Genomic DNA, 20,093 nt, shown 5'->3' with positions numbered 1-20,093 from the left:
GATACTTCTTAAGTATTGTCTCCCCTGTGTTAGTTACCATTTATGTTTCTGTTTTTTTTTTTGTTATTAAAAAGACTGTTTTGTGAAGCCATAAATTAAGGAACTTCCATTAATCCATTTGGTGATTCGTGTTTTTAGTTTCCTAAGCACGTTTGGAAATTTGGGGTTTCTATTCTTTTGCCAAATTTCAGTGAATGAAAGATTTAATGAAGAGAAATTGAATTTTCTTTTCATCGAAAACTATTTATTTTGTTCCGGGAAAATGAAATATTGCATTTAAAAAAACAATGTTGGGCAGCTTCATTAACAGAGTGCTTGTGTAAGTGATTAACTATGCATTTCCATTTTTGTTGTTTTGCGTTAATATTCTTTGGTTGTTCAATTATAACGGGTCATTTGAATTTTCTGGAATTTGTTACTATCTGTTCTGTCTTCCGATGATTGCAGGTTGCTTCTTGGATATGCGTATCCTGCATTTGAGTGCTTTAAAACGGTGGAGAAGAACAAAGTTAGGATCGAGGAACTCAGATTTTGGTGTCAATATTGGTAATCAATCTCTTATTTATTGCCTTCTACTACTTTTCCCATTACACATATGACGTTGAGGAGGATTAGGGTGGTGGATCAGTTATATATATTTTATCATAGGGTTATTATTCTCTTCATCCTCTCTTAATTTCATGAAATTCGTTATACTATCATTTTTATGAACTTAAATAACTAAAGAGTCACTTTGATATTACTTATCGCGGTGCTATTACTCTTTTCTTAAAAGAAATATTTGATAGAACAAACAGTACTACCACTTATAAACTTTAAAATTTCTTTCTTTTTTTAATATAAGATTAATGTCTCTTACCTCTTTAAGACGTGACATTATATTCCATTAAGCAATAATCGATTAATTTTACCAATTATTGGCTTGTGCATCATTTGTTTGGCTTTATGTTAAATGTAAAAGTTATGCATACAATGTATTTTCACAGGATCCTTATGGCGTTTCTGATAGTATTCGAGTGGAGTGGGGAAGCATTTATTTCATGGTATATTCACACCTCTTAACTTTCATGTAGCTTAATTTGTGATTTAAATTTGAAAATTGAGTTATCAAATCTTATTAAAATTCAATTCAATTTTATTATAAAAAATATCGACCTGAATCTGAATTGATTCAAAATTTACAATGAACCAACTCGAAAACTTGAATCTCAAACCTTAATTACATTAACTCCAAAAACACTCGAAAGTGACGCAAAACAAAAATGACTCAAATCCGATTCAGGTTGAATCGACCCAAAACTAATCCAACTTGCCTAATTGTGAAGTATAATTGTTTATGATACTAACATTAGATTTTGAACAATCCTGAAGGTTTCCAATGTATGGCGAGATGAAGATTGCAATGTTAGTCTACCTATGGTATCCTAAAACAAAGGTAAAGGTAGTGGAATAAAATTTACCTTTTTTATTTTTCTGCAACTTTTGAACTCAATTGGCAATACCAAGGTTTTGAATTTTGATAATTTAGGGTACTGGTTATGTATATGATACCTTGCTTCGACCTTTCATGGCAAGACACGAAACAGAAGTGGATAGAAAGATACAAGAGATCAAAGCTAGAATATGGGACTTCATATGGAAATACTGTCAACATTTCGCAGATATGGGGCAGGGAAAATTCTTTGAAATGCTTCAATATGTGGCAAATCAATCTTTAAAGTTTAAACAAGCCAATCAGGTAAATTCTTCAACAACAACAAAAAATAAAGTATTTGTTGTTTCAGTTTCATCAACATAACTTGAAACATTCAGAAAAGCCAAACCTTTTTTTGCAGAAACCTGATGAGCAAGTTTCACCGTCCACGCCAAATGGTTACAGTGGTTCAAGCAATGATTCACCTCGTAGAAGAACTCGTCCGGTTCAAAACTGATTGACCTCGCTGGCGTATGAAACCACACAATTAACAATTTCTAATAAACAAACAAAAATTGTACAAAGAGATAAGAAACCCAGTCTGCAAATCAATTCAGTCATTTTTTATTTGCAACACAAATTACTTATATATATATATGTTTTCCTACAGTTTATGTACTTGATTGAATATTCTATCCCTTGTTCATGTGTATACGCGACTTTTATCTTTATCTGTTGAAGATGGTTCCAATGGATCCGAATATCCGATTGACGAGTCCGGTCAGACCAGGTAAGAGTTTGAGGTTGAAGAACCGAAGACAGGAAGAGATGGGATTGTGAGATGAGAACTGGAGCCAAAGCCGACAGAAAAAGTGAGGACCGGAGGAGTCTGGGGAGGCTGACATGGGCTGCAGATATGCCCAAGCGGCCTGTTTTACTAAGCGGTTGCGGATTGAAATTTCGTACCCAGAATTTGTGGCGGATCCCGCCGCGGAGGGGGAGTTGATATCTACGGCGGGGGAAGGGAGGATGTCTTTGAGTGAAGTGTAGGAAGCAAAGGAGGCTTTGAGGGAGATAAGCTCGAGGCTAAGCGGAGATGGGGCGGCGCTGCCTTTTGGGAGGCTTGTGGCAGTTTGGAGAAGCTTCGGAGTCACTATAGTTAGCTTCGCAGGGATTTGGACGGGGGTTGTGATGGAGTTGCGGCGTCGGAGAGTTGATGGCGGCGACTGCCCTAAGACGCCATCCATTATCGAAAATACAAGAAGGAAAAAGAATTGAAAGTGGGCTTTTAGTTTCAACTTTAAAAAGAGAAGAGGAGCTTCTTAGAAGAAGCTTTCGGCGGCGGCTGACAAATTGGTAAGAAATTGGAGGGAGTGCAATTCTATAACAAAAATATAAATTCTGTCGCTTTTTTCCCCCAAAAAAAAGAACTCTTTTTTCAATCTCATCGCTCATGTCATGTTGTGTATTTTACTCATGTGTCTATTTCACTTGTTTTGTTTGTTTTTTTACTTAAAAATAACTAATTATCAAAATATTATTCATTGTTGATTAATTTTCAATATAACACTTATTATTTTGCAAAAACGTCTTTTGTTAATCTCGATCAGGTTGGTCTGAAATGAAAGAAAAAAAAAGGTTAAAATATGAAAAATGTATGTGAATTTTGTCTACAAAGAACAAACACGTACAATGTGTGTTAATGGCACATAATTACACAAGTACAAAAGGGGGAACAAGTCACGACACGCTTTGTATTAACCTTATGTTTAATCATTCAATAAATAAATGCTTAAAATATTATATTTAAATACTTGAAAGCTCACATATCTAAATAATATGGGCTAATACATGTACATCATCATTGTCGCCCGACCTGACTCGTGCTTGTATTTGTACAATTACGTGCCTTTGACACGCACCGCACACGTTTATTCATTTTAGATAAAATTCGTGTAATTTTCTTTTTATATTTTTACCTTTCCTTTCTTTTTTAGTTCATTTGAGTCCAATTTAAAGAGTTTTGACTTTTTTGTGCCACGTAAGCGGAAGGCGCTTCCTGCAGAAAGTGTCTTTTTCCACGTCAGCGAAAGACACTTCATGCAAAACACGCCTTTACCAACTTGACATAAAAATGTGTTAGAATGAGAAATAATCTGAAATGAGTATTATTTTATGGATTAATTATTTTTTGAGTGATTTTTGGGTAAAAGCTAATTTTTCCTTCCTTTTTTCTATTTTTTGGTTTATTTGTTTGTTTAAAATAAAATAAAAATATATATCAACTAATTAATATCAAGGGCTCTTATGAGTAATAATTTAAGATTAAAGGTTTATTTTAGTAAAAAAATTGCATACATTTATTTAAATAAAGCTATAGTAGTTTAAGGACATTTTTAATATGTAGTCATTCTTTTATAACTGGATAATATTAATATTATTTTCATTGGTTATTTTAAAAATATTAAAATCCATTTTTTTGGGTTTGTTATTTACTTGACAAATACTCCTAACAACTTGGAAGTAGCTTATCATATAGATGAACTGTAAAATGTCAACGAGGTACTTACGAAGGGTAAAAGACACTTTTACCTGACATTTCGTACAAAATACAGTTATTTCTCAAGAAACTCTTTAACTACAACCATCACCACGCAAGTCTTCATACAAAATTACTTATTATTTATTTATTTTATTCAATTTGAATACATTAAATGTTTCTATATTATTTCAGAATTTAAAGCTTTTATACTATTTTAAAATTTATGTTTATATTTTTATTTTTATGAAATCGAGTCTCTATTATTTTTAAAATAGTTTTAATTTAATTTTATATACTAACTTTGAGATGAAACTATTCTCTCTTTCCTTTTATTTCTTTGTTTTTTTTTATATATTTTAATCAATTTCATTTATGATCGACTAGTGCAATCTCATATGCTTCAATTATTAATTTGAGCCTGAGGTTAAATCTATAATAATAGTGAGTATAAGAGTTGATTTTATTTTTCTAATTCTGAACTCTCGTACATGTTTTGCTAAATGAACAAAAGATTAGAAAAAAGAGTGAATGATTAGAAACATCAAAATATATAAAGAATCAAAAATACGATTATGTAAATTATATACAAATAGACTTTGGATATTACAAAAGAATATCAATTTGGACTCTATTCATATTTTTTTAGAATCGAAAAATATATATATAAGAATTAAGTAATTTTAAAATATATTTTTGATTAATTAAAATATTAAAAGATACGAACCAAAATATGGCAATTAAAATCAAATAAGGGGAAGCACGTAGAAAGAGATGAAGTGAATCTAGGGATGGGCACGGGTTGGGTTACCTGAAAATTTTATATCCTTCACCTAACCCAAAAAATATATACCCTCCACCCACCCTAAATCCGATCCGATTTTTTGAGATAAAATTAGACCCGACCTAAAATAATAAAAAAATATTATTTTTATTCAATAAAAATAGTGATTTAATTAAAAAATAATATATAGAGTAATATTATTGTAATTATTTTTAAATATATAAGGTAAAATTATATTTTTTGAGGTCGGGTCGGATCGGGTATTTTTCACCCTAAATTGAATCTGACCCGGCCCGAACATCACCTTTAAAAAATCTAAACCCAAATTTAAAAAATATGGATCAAATCGAAATCCGTTGAATTCAGATCCCATATCCATCCCGGACATCCCTAAGTGAAAACCCCACCGCTTCTTTTTAAAATTCGAAGACATCTCATAATGATTTCTTCAAACAAATTAAATAAAAAAGAGAATGGTTATGGCCACTCGTTCCTACTCTAAAGCATCAACTTTTTTTTTTATTTCTTTGAAAATTTATGTTTTGTAATTGGTCAAATTCGAGTAGCTTTCTTTCATGTTTCAATACTTCTTTTTATTTTCTTGACGTGTCTATTTCAACTTTTCGAAAGCATATAACCTAATTTCTTTTTGAGAGCTCTGTTGCTAACCACGTCCACAATCATTGCCGTTTCGACAATGATTTTATCGGATTAATGTTATTTCTCCTATCAAGTACGTTGTTGATTTATGATTAATGTGGCTCTTTAGAAAATAATAATAATTTAATTCTTTGAAAAAAAGTATTAGTGTGTTATCTTGATAGTTTAAAATATTGAAATAATTGTTTACAGTTAGTGACAGACCCAAAAATATTTTTGAAAGTGAGCACATATATACCAATAACAACAAAAATTCATATGGGGTAAGCACAAATAAAATTTCAGGGTAGGCACCATCAATAAAATTAACAATTAATATAAAGAAATTCGGATTTCAATGTGAGTACGTGTCCACCCTAACCTCCATGTACATCCGCCCATTCTACAGTGTTGATGACATGTTTTGATCCACGATGTTAACATGATAGCCAACAATATATGATGACGTAACAAAGAGGCTTAATTGACTAAAGTTTGGGGGCTTAATTAACTTTTTATAAAGTTTGAAGGTTTATTTGATTTTATAAAAATATAAAAAATATTTACATTTTAAATATAAAATTTTTTAAAATATTCAAAAAAAATTAAATATATACAAAAATAAAAATACTAAAACACTATTGAAAATTTAAAAATTAAAAATATCAGAATTCATAAAATGATAAATTATAATTTATTGAAAATAAAATTTAAAAATATTAAAATAATTTAAACACTTTTATATAAAATGATAAACTATAATTTATTAAAAAAATTAAATTTAAAATATTAAAATAATTTAAACACTTTTATTGAAAAAAGTATTTGATTGTCTCTCGGTGGTTCGAGTCTATTACTATTTAGTGAACATATTTTTAGTCAATAATATAGTAATATTCTTTATATTTTTAAATTTTCATTATTCTTTGAAGATAAGGTCACAAGACCATAAAAATACGATTTTAGAAACTCAGAAGTAATGCAAGTATTTTATATGCTTACTTATTATTTGATGTGCTAGGTTACAAATAATCATTCGAATTGTTTAAAATATGATTAAATGTGTGTGATTGGTTCGAATGACTTACGATGTTTCCTAACTATGTTTGAATGCAAAATTTTTAAGTCTCGATTAATCTAATAAGAATATTATTTATAAATGTTGATCATATGAATGTATGATAATGAAAGCATGTTTAATGTGTATATGTAAAAGATAAAAATATATGACATGTGTGGTGATGATTAATGACATTTAAGAATGCTAATTTTTTGAGGAAAAAATAATAATATTATTAAAATTTATCGCACTCGCAAATTGAGAGCACATAGGATTAGTATATAAAATACTTGATTTATATTACTATCCGTCATTCCTCGTTTAAATTCTAGATATAACTATGATCACTTTTTTCTTTAAAATAAAAAAAGTTATTCGATTGTAATTTAAAAAACCAGTGGCGGAAAATTGTTCATAACATTCAGTAGTTATTAAGGGTATAAAGAGAAGTTGCATTTGCTTTTATGATGGTTGCTTGATTGTTCTTTTCTTTCTTATCACGCACCTCATTTTCTTCCCCCAATTGTTTTAATAAATTTATCCAACCCCAATCAAGCCCAAGTTTATTACAAGGCATTTGGGTTCAAAGTCTATTGTTGCATTTTATGGGTTCAAAGGTGTAGGATTATTTGTGGTCTCTATGACAAAAATTAGGTTATCATTAAATTAAAAGGTAAGTTATGACAAAGGCAATATATTTGAACATCGAAATAATTTATTTCCCTTAAACACATGACGAGTCAATGTACGAGCAGCGTTACTAGGCCGTTGAGATTTCTTACGAGCAAAGGTGGTTCAGGATGATACGATGGTTTCATGGTTGAGATAGTCTTGAATTTCATCATTTTCGAGTCTTGATATGATTTCATATATCGAATTTCACGCGGAGAAACCAATCTGAAATAAAAAGTGTTACCTTACCCTACAAGCTTTTCAAACTTCAAATAATGGTAGTGAAAGTGTGTGCGTTTACACCCAAAAGTTTGGTCAAAAAAAGAAATCTATCCCATCTCCAAAGTCTATATGTATTGAACTCTGCAAAACGTCAACGAGTATTTTCAATTGGATCGCCACATTTATTTTCTAATACCATTTGCTTTGGTAACGAACGCTATAACACTTGAGATTACCTCATTCCTATATTCTTTAATTGAAAAAAAAAGAAACACCCCACCGAATTAAAGAAAAATAAATCAATAAAAATTCAAAATCAAACAAAACAATCAGTATTATTTTATTCAACAAAACCTACCCCATAAACCCAAAAGTCAACAAATATTTACATGAAACCCCGAATGAAGCAGCTCGAACAAATTCAAAGCAATGACCCATCAGAAATCCAAACCACACCTGGTGGTTTCAAAAGCACCAGCGACGCTATTATTGGAAGCTGAGTTGAAAGGAACCTTCAAGTCACAGGAAATTCTAGGCTTAAACCTACCAGTTTTGATCCTTCCAAGCTTAAACCTAATCCTCAAATACAACTTCACATCAATACTGTAAACCCCATCTCTCCTCTCGTCATTCAACTTTGAAGTTTCCTTGGCACCAAGTCTCACGAATTGTTGCCCTACGAGAACAGGGTTCAAGAAACTGGTATTTTTGTGTCCCTGATAAAACGGGGTCAACGTTTTGGTACTGAATCTTTGATCCTCGAAGTAAGCCCGAGCCTCGATACGATCGTAGTAGATGCCGATCCTCCTGTTGGGATTACGCACCGTCATGTTAACGACGAGGTTGTAATGCAAAGTGTTGTTGGCAGTGAGGTTGAACTCGGTGAGTTGGACGTCTGTGACATGGAACTTGACCCTGTTGGGGCGGAAGAGGAGCCAGAAGATGAGAACGGCGAGGCCGATGATGACGACGGCGGTGATGATGATGTTGAAGAGACACTTTAGAAGACAGCAGCCGCATCCGCAGCCCGAGCTGCGACCGGGGCGGTGGTAGGTTCTCGGAGGAGGTGGGATTGAGGGGCCATAGTAGGCACCATTGAGGTGAGACTGTTTGTCAGCCATGGAGAAGAAAATGTGGGATGATTTATATAGGAAAGGCATGTAAGAAGAAGTCGGCAAATATAGCGATACTTAGGCAGGTCATGGCCACGTTACGTCGTCATTTTGACGCGGTTGCTTTGGGGATTTGGTAGTCGATTTTTTCCCATAAAACTTCTATAATTAATAAAACTCATTTTAGAATGATATTGAGTATTAAAGTTAATTCAAATCTGTAACTTTCAAGTGTTAATATGAATTAAATTAGTATTTAATTATTTTATTATATTTTAAAAAATTATAATTTATCATGAATTAATAATGATGATTAAGTTTTGCAGTATTCAATTTAAATTAATCGATTAATAAATCAAAAATGGATAATTATAAAAAATATTTTTTTATTTATTATGTTTTAAAAATTATAATTGACAATTAATTACATATTTTAATAATTGAAAACAGGGTCATACGGACCCACTAGGGTGTTTTAGGTGTAGAGAAACTTCCAAGTTCGCTTTCTTTGACTCCAATACTCTTTTTTCTTTCTTTAATGAAATCAATATCTATTATTTGTTTTGAGTTAATTGTATGGATGATTTAATATGTAGTTTTTTATTAGTTTGGAGTTATTAGTACGTAGTATTTGTTTGAGCGATTTTTAATTTTTTGATAATGAATGTTCAAATATTCTTGTAAAACTTGTTCAAACTTAAAACCTTTAAGATAACAATGATTCTTTAACCATTAAAATCATTTCATTCGTACACTATACAATTTTTAGAATGACGTCGAAACTCTTCACATTCAAAATTGAGAAGACTTGGCTAATGAACTCTTGGCATGCTCGATAAAAGTCTGAATTTTTTAGAATGATTTAATTATTAAGTTTATTCTATAATTTAATTTTTGCATAGATGATAAGAATAAAAAGATATTTTCTTAGAAGAACAAAAACGATATAAAAGTACATTTTATTTTATTTTATTATTAGAGCCTTTGCGAGTATTAACAATTGTAAAATGCGAGAAATTTAAAAAAAAGCGTCTCTTTATTTTCTCCTCTTTTCTTTAGAATTTAGGATGCTTTTTTCTTAATAAACATTAAAAACTTAGGGTAAATTATACGTTTAGTACTTCAACAATCACTTTAATTTTTATTTTAGTTATAACTATTTTTAAAAAAATCAAATTCTAATGTTTAATTTTAGTAACCTACCGTTAAAAAACTAACTGTAATACCGATGTGTCACCATAAGATAATGTCACATCATCTTTGAAAAAAATTAAAAATGAAATGTGAACAGTTCTGATAATTTTTTAACAATAAATGCTCAAAATGAAACTAAAATTAAACATTAAGTATGAATTTGGAAAAAGTTAATTAGATGGCTAAAATGGAATAAAAGTAATAGTTGAAGTACTAAACATATATTTTACCCAAAAAAATATCTCTTTCTTCTCAATTTCACCTAACACGTCTAAAGGACATAAAGCTATGTCTTTATTGACAAAAACGTTAGAAAATTGGGTGGGAATAATTCTACCAAATATGAGCAGTTCCAATAATCAACAAATACCTAACAGTATCAGTAAAATAAATTTCATGATGGTTGTGGTCAATGGTTCATGGATTTTGATAATTGAACAATTAAAATCTCTATTAAAATGAATCTATTGGTGGTCTTAATTAGTAAAGAGAGTATTGTTTTTCATTAAGATCTTGATTCAAAAAAATACATCTATAAAATATATGTACGTTATTAATAATTAAAAAATAAAAATATATCACCTTATAATAATTCAAATTAAATTACTCATAATATAATTATTGATTCTTAGTCTCGAGTAAAGTCATTTAAGACCCAGTTTCGGTAGATAAGTGAACTAAGCCCAATTGATAATTTGTGATTGAGAGTGAGCAAGCCTGGCCCTCTACTCCCCCAATTTCTTTTTCTAAATAAACTTAACTGTATGTTTTATTTTTGCATTGTTGGAATATACTGACCTCCCTAATTTACTGTCCCAAATTTCTCTCTTTCATATACCTTTTGAATAGGTGACCCATACATAGCACTTGGAGATCGACATATTCGTATAGTGACTTTTGTTGTAATATTTTTATTTCCTAGCTACATTTAATTTGGGTAATATGTGTCTATATTTTGAAAATATTACTTTTGTTATTGATGTTATATTTGCATGATATTGATTTTGAAATATTTTATTTTTAAGATTTTAATTTACTGAATTTAAACTTTGATGTTATTAATTAATTTTTAAAGATATTTAATTATAATTTAGATTTTAAATTATCAAAGAATGTCTTTAAATTTTTTTATCGTAATCCGTTAGATCTGGTCGTAACGTATAAATTAAGTTTAAGGGTTATATCCCCACTGTGATCTTCTACTTATGGTTAGACGGTGAAACGAGGAAATTAGAAAGGTAAAAATCTGTTTATAATATAAAATATTATTAAAAATATAATTTTTAAGTTAAATAAAATAATATTTTAAATTGAATAAAAAATATTACATACATGCATGTATGTAATATGTTCAATTACAACACAATATTATAAATTTATATAATTTACTAAATTAGTCAGAATAATAATTTTAAATTAAAATCGCTTTAAATTAACGTTAAATTAAGTTTCCGTTCAATAAAATTACCCCGAAAAAGACTCATCATCGCACTACTTTATTTCTTTGGAATTTGGACCCATGTCTTTCACTTCCTGAAGCAATCAAATCAGGTATATATTGAAATGATAAAGATAATATTATTTAATTTAATTTTAAATTTAACAGGGTCTAAAATATATTTGAATAAAAGAATTGAGTCTAAATTTTATTATAATTTTTAAATTAATAGAAATTTGAGAAGTTATTCAACCTAAAAAAAACTAAAATATCAAATTTTAATTTATATAATTTAAACTTATAAAAACTTGAGATGCAATTGATCTCAAGATTTCATCTCTCCTCCATCTTAACAATTAAGTAGTAAATGACTTGTTTCTTTGTTTCAATCAATAAGAAGTCGAACCTTTTTTCCATTTTTTAAGAATAAAATTCAAGCTTTCTAAATCATAAAGTTTTAGGGATATATAAGGAAATACATCTTAATATAAAATTAAGAAAATAAATTATCGGGAGTATAAATATTTTTTTAACATTTTTGATAGAGCGCTATCTAAAATATTGTTTTTTTATCGAAAATATTAATATCGGGCACTACCTAAAATGTTATTTTTTTTATCGAAAATATTAATATCAGAAATATTTATTTTAGATAGTAAAATTAACATATTCGGCAGAAAAATAACATTTTAGATAGCACTGTATCAAAAATATTAAAAAAATATTAACATTTCTAGTAATTCATTTCCTTAGACTTATATTAGACTGCCATACAACATAACTACCCAAAATTTTAGATTATAATAATTTTTAAAAATCTCATAAATTTTACAATTTATCTCAATAAAAATTGATTTGACCTTTCCCTGTTATTTAATTTGGTCTATTTATTTATTGTAAATTTTGATTTATTAAATATAAATTCTACCTTAATTGTAGACTTGATTTTGATGGGAAGTTAACTCAAAATAACCTTTGAACTGTTTTCTTTTCTCTCTCAATGAAACAAAACAATTTCCAAAGAAGAATGATTTCAAGTTAAAGATGTTTACGTAGGAATAACGGATTATGTGAAATTTATAAAAACAAATTATTTTAATACATAATTAAAAAACCATTAAGCACATCAATTAACCAAATCATTACAAATAAATAAAGGAAGGAAGATGTATTATTTAAATAGAACTTACATCGTAATCAAGGTTGAAAGTATCCCCTTCTTTTAATAAAAACAAAATTTGGAGAAGAATGAAAAAGAAACGAAATGAAGAGTAAACAGCAAGCAAACAGAATTCTGAAAATAAAATAAAATTCGTTCACTATTCATTGAAAAAAAAATCTTATTTAATTGTAAATTTTGCTACATTTATTTTCTCGTATCAACTTATTTCTCCATTTAATCTACAGCAAAATGTACAAGTCCTCCACCTACATATATATAACAGAAGAAAATTAAAATATTAACGGCGTGAAATAAAAAAACGAGGGAAATAGATTTAATACGGCGTTTCTTTCTTCATCATCTTCCTTGGCCACCCTCAGATTCAGACGCTAACACTGCATCTAGTCACAAACTGATACTTAATAGCGTTTTATCCTACCATAACGCCGGTGCTTTTGCTCCCGAAGGTGATATAAGCCGGACACCTAACGTAAAGATGATATCTCCCGGAGATGAAAGTTCCAACTTTCCATCTCACCCGTCCATCAATCTTGATTATCAAGAAAACCGAGCCGGCAGCTGTTGCATTTCCAAGCTGGAGGAGAATTCCGGGGCGATGGGTACCGAGTTTCCGTTGATGAAATGAGACCAAACGTTGATCTCTTTGTGACCCTGGTACGTCGGAGGGATGGAGGTTCGGAGGGTGATTTGTTGGTTATTGTAAGTGGCGTAAACGTCAAGGCGGTCGTAGTAAATACCGATTCTATCGTTGGGGTTTCGAGAAGATAGAGTGAGCTGGAAATTGGAGGTGAGGAGTGTTAGGAAATAAACCGAGTACGAGTAATTTTCCTATAGCCAGATTAGTGAGAATACGAAATAAAAGCGGAAAAATAATACCCGAAAAAATGATAACGGAGTTCAGCCAATTGTGCTTACGTCTCCGGACTGCTGCAGATCTTTTACTAAAGAGAAAAAAATTACAGGTGTTTACAAAACACACTTGAGAGAGAACTGGAAGATTTTGGGATGATTTTCAAGCTAAATGAACTAGTGTATTTATAGTTGAAACTTAAGGACTAATCTTGTAAATACCCTAAAGTCTAGTGACTAAAAATAATTTTCCCATGCTTAAAATATCAACAAAATCTGCTAAACTTTTGACAAAAAATAGCCGCGGCTGCTTTGAATTGTTGGTTGCCCACCGGTTGCTTTGAATTGTTTAACAATCTCCCACTTGAAGATTGATTTTAATCTGTCTTCACACCTCGATCAATGCAGCAGCTTTTTTAGTCTTGTTACTCTAACATGCCAACTGAAGCTGAACACAACTCCAGTTTGTCCGTAGTCACCATCTTTGTTAACATGTCTGCCGGATTTTGAGCTCCACTAATCTTTTCAAGTTTCAAAATCCCATCTTCCAGAAGAGACCGGATAAAATGATATCTCAATTGTATGTGCTTCATTCTGGAATGAAAAGACGGATTCTTTGCTAGATGGATAACACTTTGACTGTCGCAATACAAGACATTGTTTTCTTGTTTCTTGCCTAACTCTTCCAAGAAACTTTGGAGCCAAACCATCTCCTTGCTGGCTTCTGTAACAACGACATATTCTGCTTCAGTTGTGGAGAGAGCAACTATCTTCTATAGTTGAGAAATCCAACTCACTGCAGTTCCTCCTAGAGTATAGACATACCCTGTAGTGCTCCTTCTGATGTCGACATTTCCGGCTAAGTCAACATCAACATAGCCTGTCAGTAACGTATCTCCACCTTTGAAATAAAGTGCTTTGTTTGTAGTACCCCGCAGATATCTAAGGATCCATTTGACTGCTTCCCAGTGTACCTTGCCCGGATTATTCATGTACCTGCTAACAGCTCCCACTGTATGAGCAATATCTGGTCTGGTACAAACCATGACATACATCAGACTTCCAATTGATGAGGCATACGACACCTTCACCATGTGTGCGTGTTCTTCCTCCGTCTTTGGTGACTGTTCTTTGGAGAGTCTGAAATGAACACCTAAAGGTGTACTTACTGGTTTAGCATCTTGCATGTTGAACCTGGAGAGTACTTTGTTGATGTACTCAGCCTGTGATAACATCAAAGTCCCCAACTTTGTGTTTCTCTTGATCCTCATCCCAAGAATCTGCTTTGCAGCGCCCAGATCCTTATAGCAAACTGCTTCGACAATTTTTGCTTCAAGTTTATGATCTCTTGCATGTTTGAGCATGCAACGAGCATGTCATCAACGTACAACAATAAAATAATGAAGCTATTGTCGAACCTCTTGATGTAGCAACAATGATTTGCTTGGCATCTGGTAAAACCACTGCTACTCATGAAACTATCGAACTTCTTGTACCACTATCTAGGAGCTTGTTTTAAACCATACAAGCTCTTCTTTAACCTGCATACTAGGTTTTTCTTGTCTGCCTCTATGAAGCCTTCTGGCTGCCTCATATAGATTTCTTCCTCCAAATCACCATGAAGGAAAGCTGTCTTTACATCTAACTGCTCAAGATGTAAATTTTCTGCAGCTACAATTTTCAACACCAGTCTGATTATAGACAACTTCACGACTGAAGAGAAAATTTCATTGTAGTCAATACCTTCTTTTTACTGAAAGCCTTTGACAACCAATCTTGCTTTGTAGCGTTTTCTCCCATCGTACTCTTCTTTGATCCTGTAGATCCACTTGTTATGGAGTGCTTTCTTGCCTGGTGGTAATTCAGCTAATTCTCACGTCTGATTTGACATAAGCGAGTCCATCTCATCTTTCATGGAAGACTCCAACTTGACTGAATCCTCCACTTGTATTGCTTCATCATAGCACTCTGGTTCACCATTGTCAGTCAGCAACAAGTAGTACAAAGAAGGAGAATACCGTTGGGTTGGTTTAGGAATTCTGGTGGAGCATCTCAGTTCTGGTGTACGTGGTTCTTCTTGAACTGCTTCAAGATTGATCTGAACATCATTTCTAGAAATCTCCTCGAACTCAGCAAATTCCTTTATTTCAGCTTCGGTATTGGAGCTACTTGATTCTATGGTTGACCTGTCTTTGTACATCACATTCTCATTGAAAATGATGTCTCTGCTTCTGATGATCTTCCGATTTTCATAGTCCCAAAACCAGTAACCGAACTCATCACCGCCATAACCAACAAAGGCACATTTGTTGGACTTAGCATCAAGTTTACTTCTTTCAACAGAGTCTATGTGTACATAAGAAATACAACCAAACACTCTTAAGTGTGAAAGGTTTATTTATTTCTTGCTCCAAGCTTCCTCTAGTATTCCACTATCCAAGGGAACTGAGGGCCCACGGTTGATCAGGTAAGAAGAAGTGTTGATAGCTTCGGCCCATAGAAATTTGGGCAATCCGACATGTATCCTCATGCTTCTGGCACGTTCATTCAGAGTTCTGTTCATGCGCTTTGCTACGCCATTTTGTTGTGGTGTCATGGGAACTGTTGTCTCCATCTTGATCCCATTGTTTGCACATAAATCTCTAAATATACTATTTTTGTACTCTTCTCCATTGTCAGACCTCAACCGCTTAACTTTCAAACCAGTCTCATTTTCCACCATGGCCTTCCATTTTCTGAAGGTATCAAAGACTTCTGATTTCTTCTTCATAAAATAAACCCACACCTTCCTTGTTGAATCATCGATGAAGGTGACATAATATAGTGAGCCTGCAAGAGATGAAACTGGAGATGGTCCCCATACATCAGTATGAACGAGCTCTAACTTTTCAGCCTTGGGTGTCTTACCAATCTTTGCAAAGCTGACTTTCTTTTGTTTGCAAAGATGCAATCCTTGCATAGTCCGACATTTACATTCTTTAGATCCGGCAGCTTCCCTTTTGACAAAAACGTCTTCATCCCTTTCTCGCTCATATGGCCAAGCCTTTGGTGCCATAGGTTTGATTTTCCATCAGTATCTACGGCTGCAATGATATTCTCTAAATTTGAGGTTACATAGAGAGTACCAATTTTCTTACCACGAGCAATGACGAGTGCTCTTTTGGTAATCTTCCATTCACAGTCTGAAAAAGTTATGTTATATCCTTCTCCATCAAGCTGTCCAACAGAAATCAAATTTCTTTTGAGACCAGGAATATGTCTCACACCTTTCAGCGTCCAGGTGGTCTGGTTTGGCAACATTAGTCGGATGTCTCCTTTTCTGACGATCTTCAAGGTTTCATCATCAGCTAGATGAACCTTCCCAAAATCACCACTGACATAGTTCTCCATGATTTCTCGACATGGGGTGGAGTGGAAAGATGACCCTGAATCCAAGATCCATGATTCAATCAGACTGTTGACACTTAAAATCATGGCATCACCTGTCTCCTCCGTCATGTTGGCAGAATCCTGTGCGCATGTATTTTTCTTCAGTGTTGGGCAATCTCTTTTAAAGTGACCCTTCTTACCGCAGTTATAACAGGTAAAATCTTTCTTTCCTGTTATTGATTTTCCCCTTCTGGATTTTGATCTGCCACGATTTGAATTTCTTTATGAAGTTCTCCCTCTAGACTCTATGTGCAAGGCTGAGGAGGTTGATGATTCACCCGATTCTCTTCATCGAATTTCTTCACTCAATACCAGATCTCGAACATCGTCAAATTTTAATTTGTTGTTTCCCGACGAGCTGCTGACTGCTGTAACAGTAGCATTCCAACTGTCTGGTAGAGATGATAAGAGAATTAAAGCTCAAACTTCATCATCGAATTCAATTTCCACGGAACTCAACTGGGTTGTGATAGTGTTGAGTTCATTTAGATGTTGAGCCATTGATGCCCCTTCCACCATCCACAAATTGAATAATCGCCTCATCAAATGAACTTTGTTTGAGGCTGATGGCTTCTCATACATACCGGAGAGAGCCGCCATAAGACTCGTCGTGATCTTTTCCTTTGCTATGTTGAAAGCAACATTGCGGGATAACGTCAGTCGGATAACTCCGAGGGCTTGTCTGTCGAGAAGAGCTCAGTCTTTATTCTTCATGCCCTCTGGTTTCTTTCCTGAGAGGGGTTGATATAGATTTTTCTGGTACAGAAAATCTTCGATCTGCATCTTCCAAAAGCCAAAGTCCGCACCATCGAACTTTTCAATTTTCACCTTCCCTTCGTCTGCAACCATCGCTCCCACTCGAATCTGGCTTCGTTTGGATCGTTTCTGACAATTCTTGCGAACCACCGTGTATTAGAACACCTCCGTCGACAAATTCGTATCGCTGATAAAATTTTTACTATTCACGAAATTCACTATTCACATGAATAATAATGAATAGTAACCTCGCAAAAATTGACAAAATTCACAACTAAAAGCTCTGATACCAGTTGTTAGGAAATAAACCGAGTACGAGTAATTTTCCTATAGCCAGATTAGTGAGAATACGAAATAAAAGTGGAAAAATAATACCCGAAAAAATGATAACGGAGTTCAGCCAATTGTGCTTACGTCTCCGGACTGCTGTAGATCTTTTACTAAAGAGAAAAAAATTACAGGTGTTTACAAAACACACTTGAGAGAGAACTGGAAGATTTTGAGATGATTTTCAAGCTAAATGAACTAGAGTATTTATAGTTGAAGCTTAAGGACTAATCTTGTAAATACCCTAAATTCTAGTGACTAAAAATAATTTTCCCATGCTTAAAAATATCAACAAAATTTGCCAAACTTTTGACAAAAAATAGCCGCCGGCTGCTTTGAATTGTTGGCTGCCCACCGGCTACTTTGAATTGTTTAACAAGGAGGTTGGGGGTGGAGGCGTTGAAAGCGTAGACGGTGGTGTCTTGGAGGATGAATCTGGGCTTGCTGGGACGAAGGATTGCGCAAATGAGGAGAATTATTATGAGGATGATGAGGAGGAAGATTAGGATGTCGGCGATGATTCGTCGGAAGATTTTGCAGTGGTATTCTCCGTGGTTGCCGCACTCTTTCACCGACATCGTTGATGGGAAGAGTGAAGATGAAAGTTTGGATGAAAGTTTAAGGGGAAAGAGAAAGATGTTTGCAAAACAGAGGAAGGAGCCCTCTGTTTGTGTTTGTGTAATGAAAGGAACATGAGTGTGTTAAAGAAGTGGGGGTTTATTTATTTAGTTACAAAACAAAAGAAATGGGATTACTTTTATTTTTTAAATATAATGAAAGAATAATGACAATGTTATACCATAAATAACTTTTTTATTATTAATGCATCAAACAACTGTCCTATAAAATGTAGTTTGGGTGGTGGTTTATGCAGCGAAGTTTTTCTTATTTTTATTTTATTTTTATATAAATTGAAATAAATATCCATGTTTTGTATTTGTTTTACTTGGTCTTGAAATGTTAGCCTTTATCAGCTTTTATATAAGTTTGTTCTTATCTTTTTAAATTTTATGGAACAATTTTGTATATCATTATGATAATATAACGTTTATTGTTAATTTATCACGGCGTATCTCTTGGACAATAAAAATCAACGGTATCATATAATTAATTTTCTTTTATGATAGTTTATCGATGCATTTAGAATCATTCGTGAAGGAATATGTTAGGTTACGCCTTCATCAATATTAAGTTTAGACTCAAATGGAGGCATACAAATTATTAATAGTTGCTGGATTTTTTGAAATATGAAACATGTATTTAAAATAATATTTTATTTTAATATTTTCACGCTCTTTAGATTTTCGTTTGACGTTATGTTGCATTAATTGTAATTTTTTTATTTAACAAAAATCTAGTTTTTTTTTTCTTTTAAAATGAATTATTTTATATATTACTTGAATGTGGAAAAGGATAAATATGATGAAGACGTATGGATACTGATTGGTGATATAATAATTATAACTATTTGAAGAAAAGTTCGTGAAGCTAGTAATTTTCATTTCTTTTATTATTACTGTTATAGTATTTATATACAAACGAATTACCATGATAAAATTTTATAAAGTGATCAAAATATATCCAATTATTTCGTGAATATACGATTTTAAAAAGGAAAAAGTTGTTGCAATAATTTAGTGATGAAATTATACAAAGACTCTTTATAAATAACACTTGATGCAATGCCAAGTCAAGAAAGGGAAGCGTATTTTTTCGTTAACCAAAACGTAGAAACCCCAAAAAGTAAGAGAAAAAAATAAATTAGGGTAAATTATATAAATGATCTACAGATTATAAGATATTGTTTTGTTGAATTTTTTTACTATTGAAAGTTATAAAATAGCCTTTCGACTATAAGATATAGTTTTGTTGAGTTTGTCGACTATTAAAAGTTACAAAATTGTCACCTAATTATTCATATGTTTCAAACTCATCATTTTTTCGTTAAAAATTGATTGTCGTTTGAGCTGGATGTCAACATACCGATTGGGATTTGATAAAATCAGATGTCATAACCATATTTTGAGCACCATTTTTAACCACCCAAAACTCAACTAAAAACCCCAAACCCTTTACATTTTTTTACACCCAAAGCCCAAACCAATTAAACCCAAACCAGTTAAAATCCCTAAACTCAACCCGGGCTCACCCAGATCTGACCTGACCTGGGTCTACCTTAACTTAGCTGGTAGTCGCCCAAGCACCCCCAGTCAGTTTTTCTACCCCAACCGAAGTCCACCCGTTTATGCCCCAATAACCATGCACGCCGGCAACACACTCCACGCCCCTGTAGAATTAAATAAAAGCAAACAATTTCAATCATTATTTTTTTTCTTCTTCTGAAAATGGGTATTTAAGCCATGAATTTAATCTGTAAAAGGATTCAAAAATCCTAAAAAAATATTGTAATATTTTGTTCAAGCAATAACAACAACTTAAAAGGTTATTTGTCTTCTATTGTTTTTTTATTATATT

General features: G+C 32.3%; 3 protein-coding genes and 1 pseudogene across 3 annotated transcripts; 1 reads left to right on the top strand and 3 right to left on the bottom strand.

The window, feature by feature from the left end:
* Positions 1 to 271: 271 nt before the first annotated feature.
* LOC120146154 (HVA22-like protein j) lies at positions 272 to 2,015 on the top strand. Its single transcript, XM_039159804.1, has 6 exons — positions 272 to 319; positions 448 to 546; positions 987 to 1,043; positions 1,372 to 1,435; positions 1,529 to 1,746; positions 1,880 to 2,015. Exons 1-6 carry the CDS (start codon positions 288 to 290, stop codon positions 1,929 to 1,931), a joined length of 522 nt encoding a protein of 173 aa, XP_039015735.1. The 5' UTR covers positions 272 to 287; the 3' UTR covers positions 1,932 to 2,015.
* Positions 2,016 to 2,076: 61 nt separating this feature from the next.
* LOC120146155 lies at positions 2,077 to 2,760 on the bottom strand. Its single transcript, XM_039159805.1, has one exon. It carries the CDS (start codon positions 2,659 to 2,661, stop codon positions 2,143 to 2,145), a length of 519 nt encoding a protein of 172 aa, XP_039015736.1. The 5' UTR covers positions 2,662 to 2,760; the 3' UTR covers positions 2,077 to 2,142.
* A 4,890-nt stretch (positions 2,761 to 7,650) lies between these two features.
* On the bottom strand, positions 7,651 to 8,454 carry LOC120146179 (NDR1/HIN1-like protein 3). The gene has a single exon (XM_039159820.1). The coding sequence runs from the start codon at positions 8,449 to 8,451 to the stop codon at positions 7,768 to 7,770; it is 684 nt and encodes a 227-aa protein (XP_039015751.1). The 5' UTR covers positions 8,452 to 8,454; the 3' UTR covers positions 7,651 to 7,767.
* A 4,164-nt stretch (positions 8,455 to 12,618) lies between these two features.
* On the bottom strand, positions 12,619 to 18,215 carry LOC120146157 (annotated as a pseudogene).
* Positions 18,216 to 20,093: the final 1,878 nt, after the last annotated feature.

The sequence above is a fragment of the Hibiscus syriacus genome, unplaced genomic scaffold (assembly GCF_006381635.1).
Source record: "Hibiscus syriacus cultivar Baekdansim isolate YM2019G1 unplaced genomic scaffold, ASM638163v2 tig00110896_pilon, whole genome shotgun sequence".
In the NCBI taxonomy this organism is placed as follows: domain Eukaryota; kingdom Viridiplantae; phylum Streptophyta; class Magnoliopsida; order Malvales; family Malvaceae; genus Hibiscus; species Hibiscus syriacus.
This window is presented reverse-complemented; position numbering and strand designations above follow the sequence as displayed.

Coding starts and splice junctions, on each gene's coding strand:
- LOC120146154 (XM_039159804.1), top strand. CDS start 288: ATGTTGGGCAGCTTCATTAACAGAGTGCTTGT. Junction 320..447: donor TTCATTAACAGAGTGCTTGT/GTAAGTGATTAA, acceptor CGATGATTGCAG/GTTGCTTCTTGGATATGCGT. Junction 1,747..1,879: donor CAAGCCAATCAGGTAAATTC/TTCAACAACAAC, acceptor AAATGGTTACAG/TGGTTCAAGCAATGATTCAC.
- LOC120146155 (XM_039159805.1), bottom strand. CDS start 2,661: ATGGATGGCGTCTTAGGGCAGTCGCCGCCATCAACTCTCCGACGCCGC.
- LOC120146179 (XM_039159820.1), bottom strand. CDS start 8,451: ATGGCTGACAAACAGTCTCACCTCAATGGTGCCTACTATGGCCCCTCA.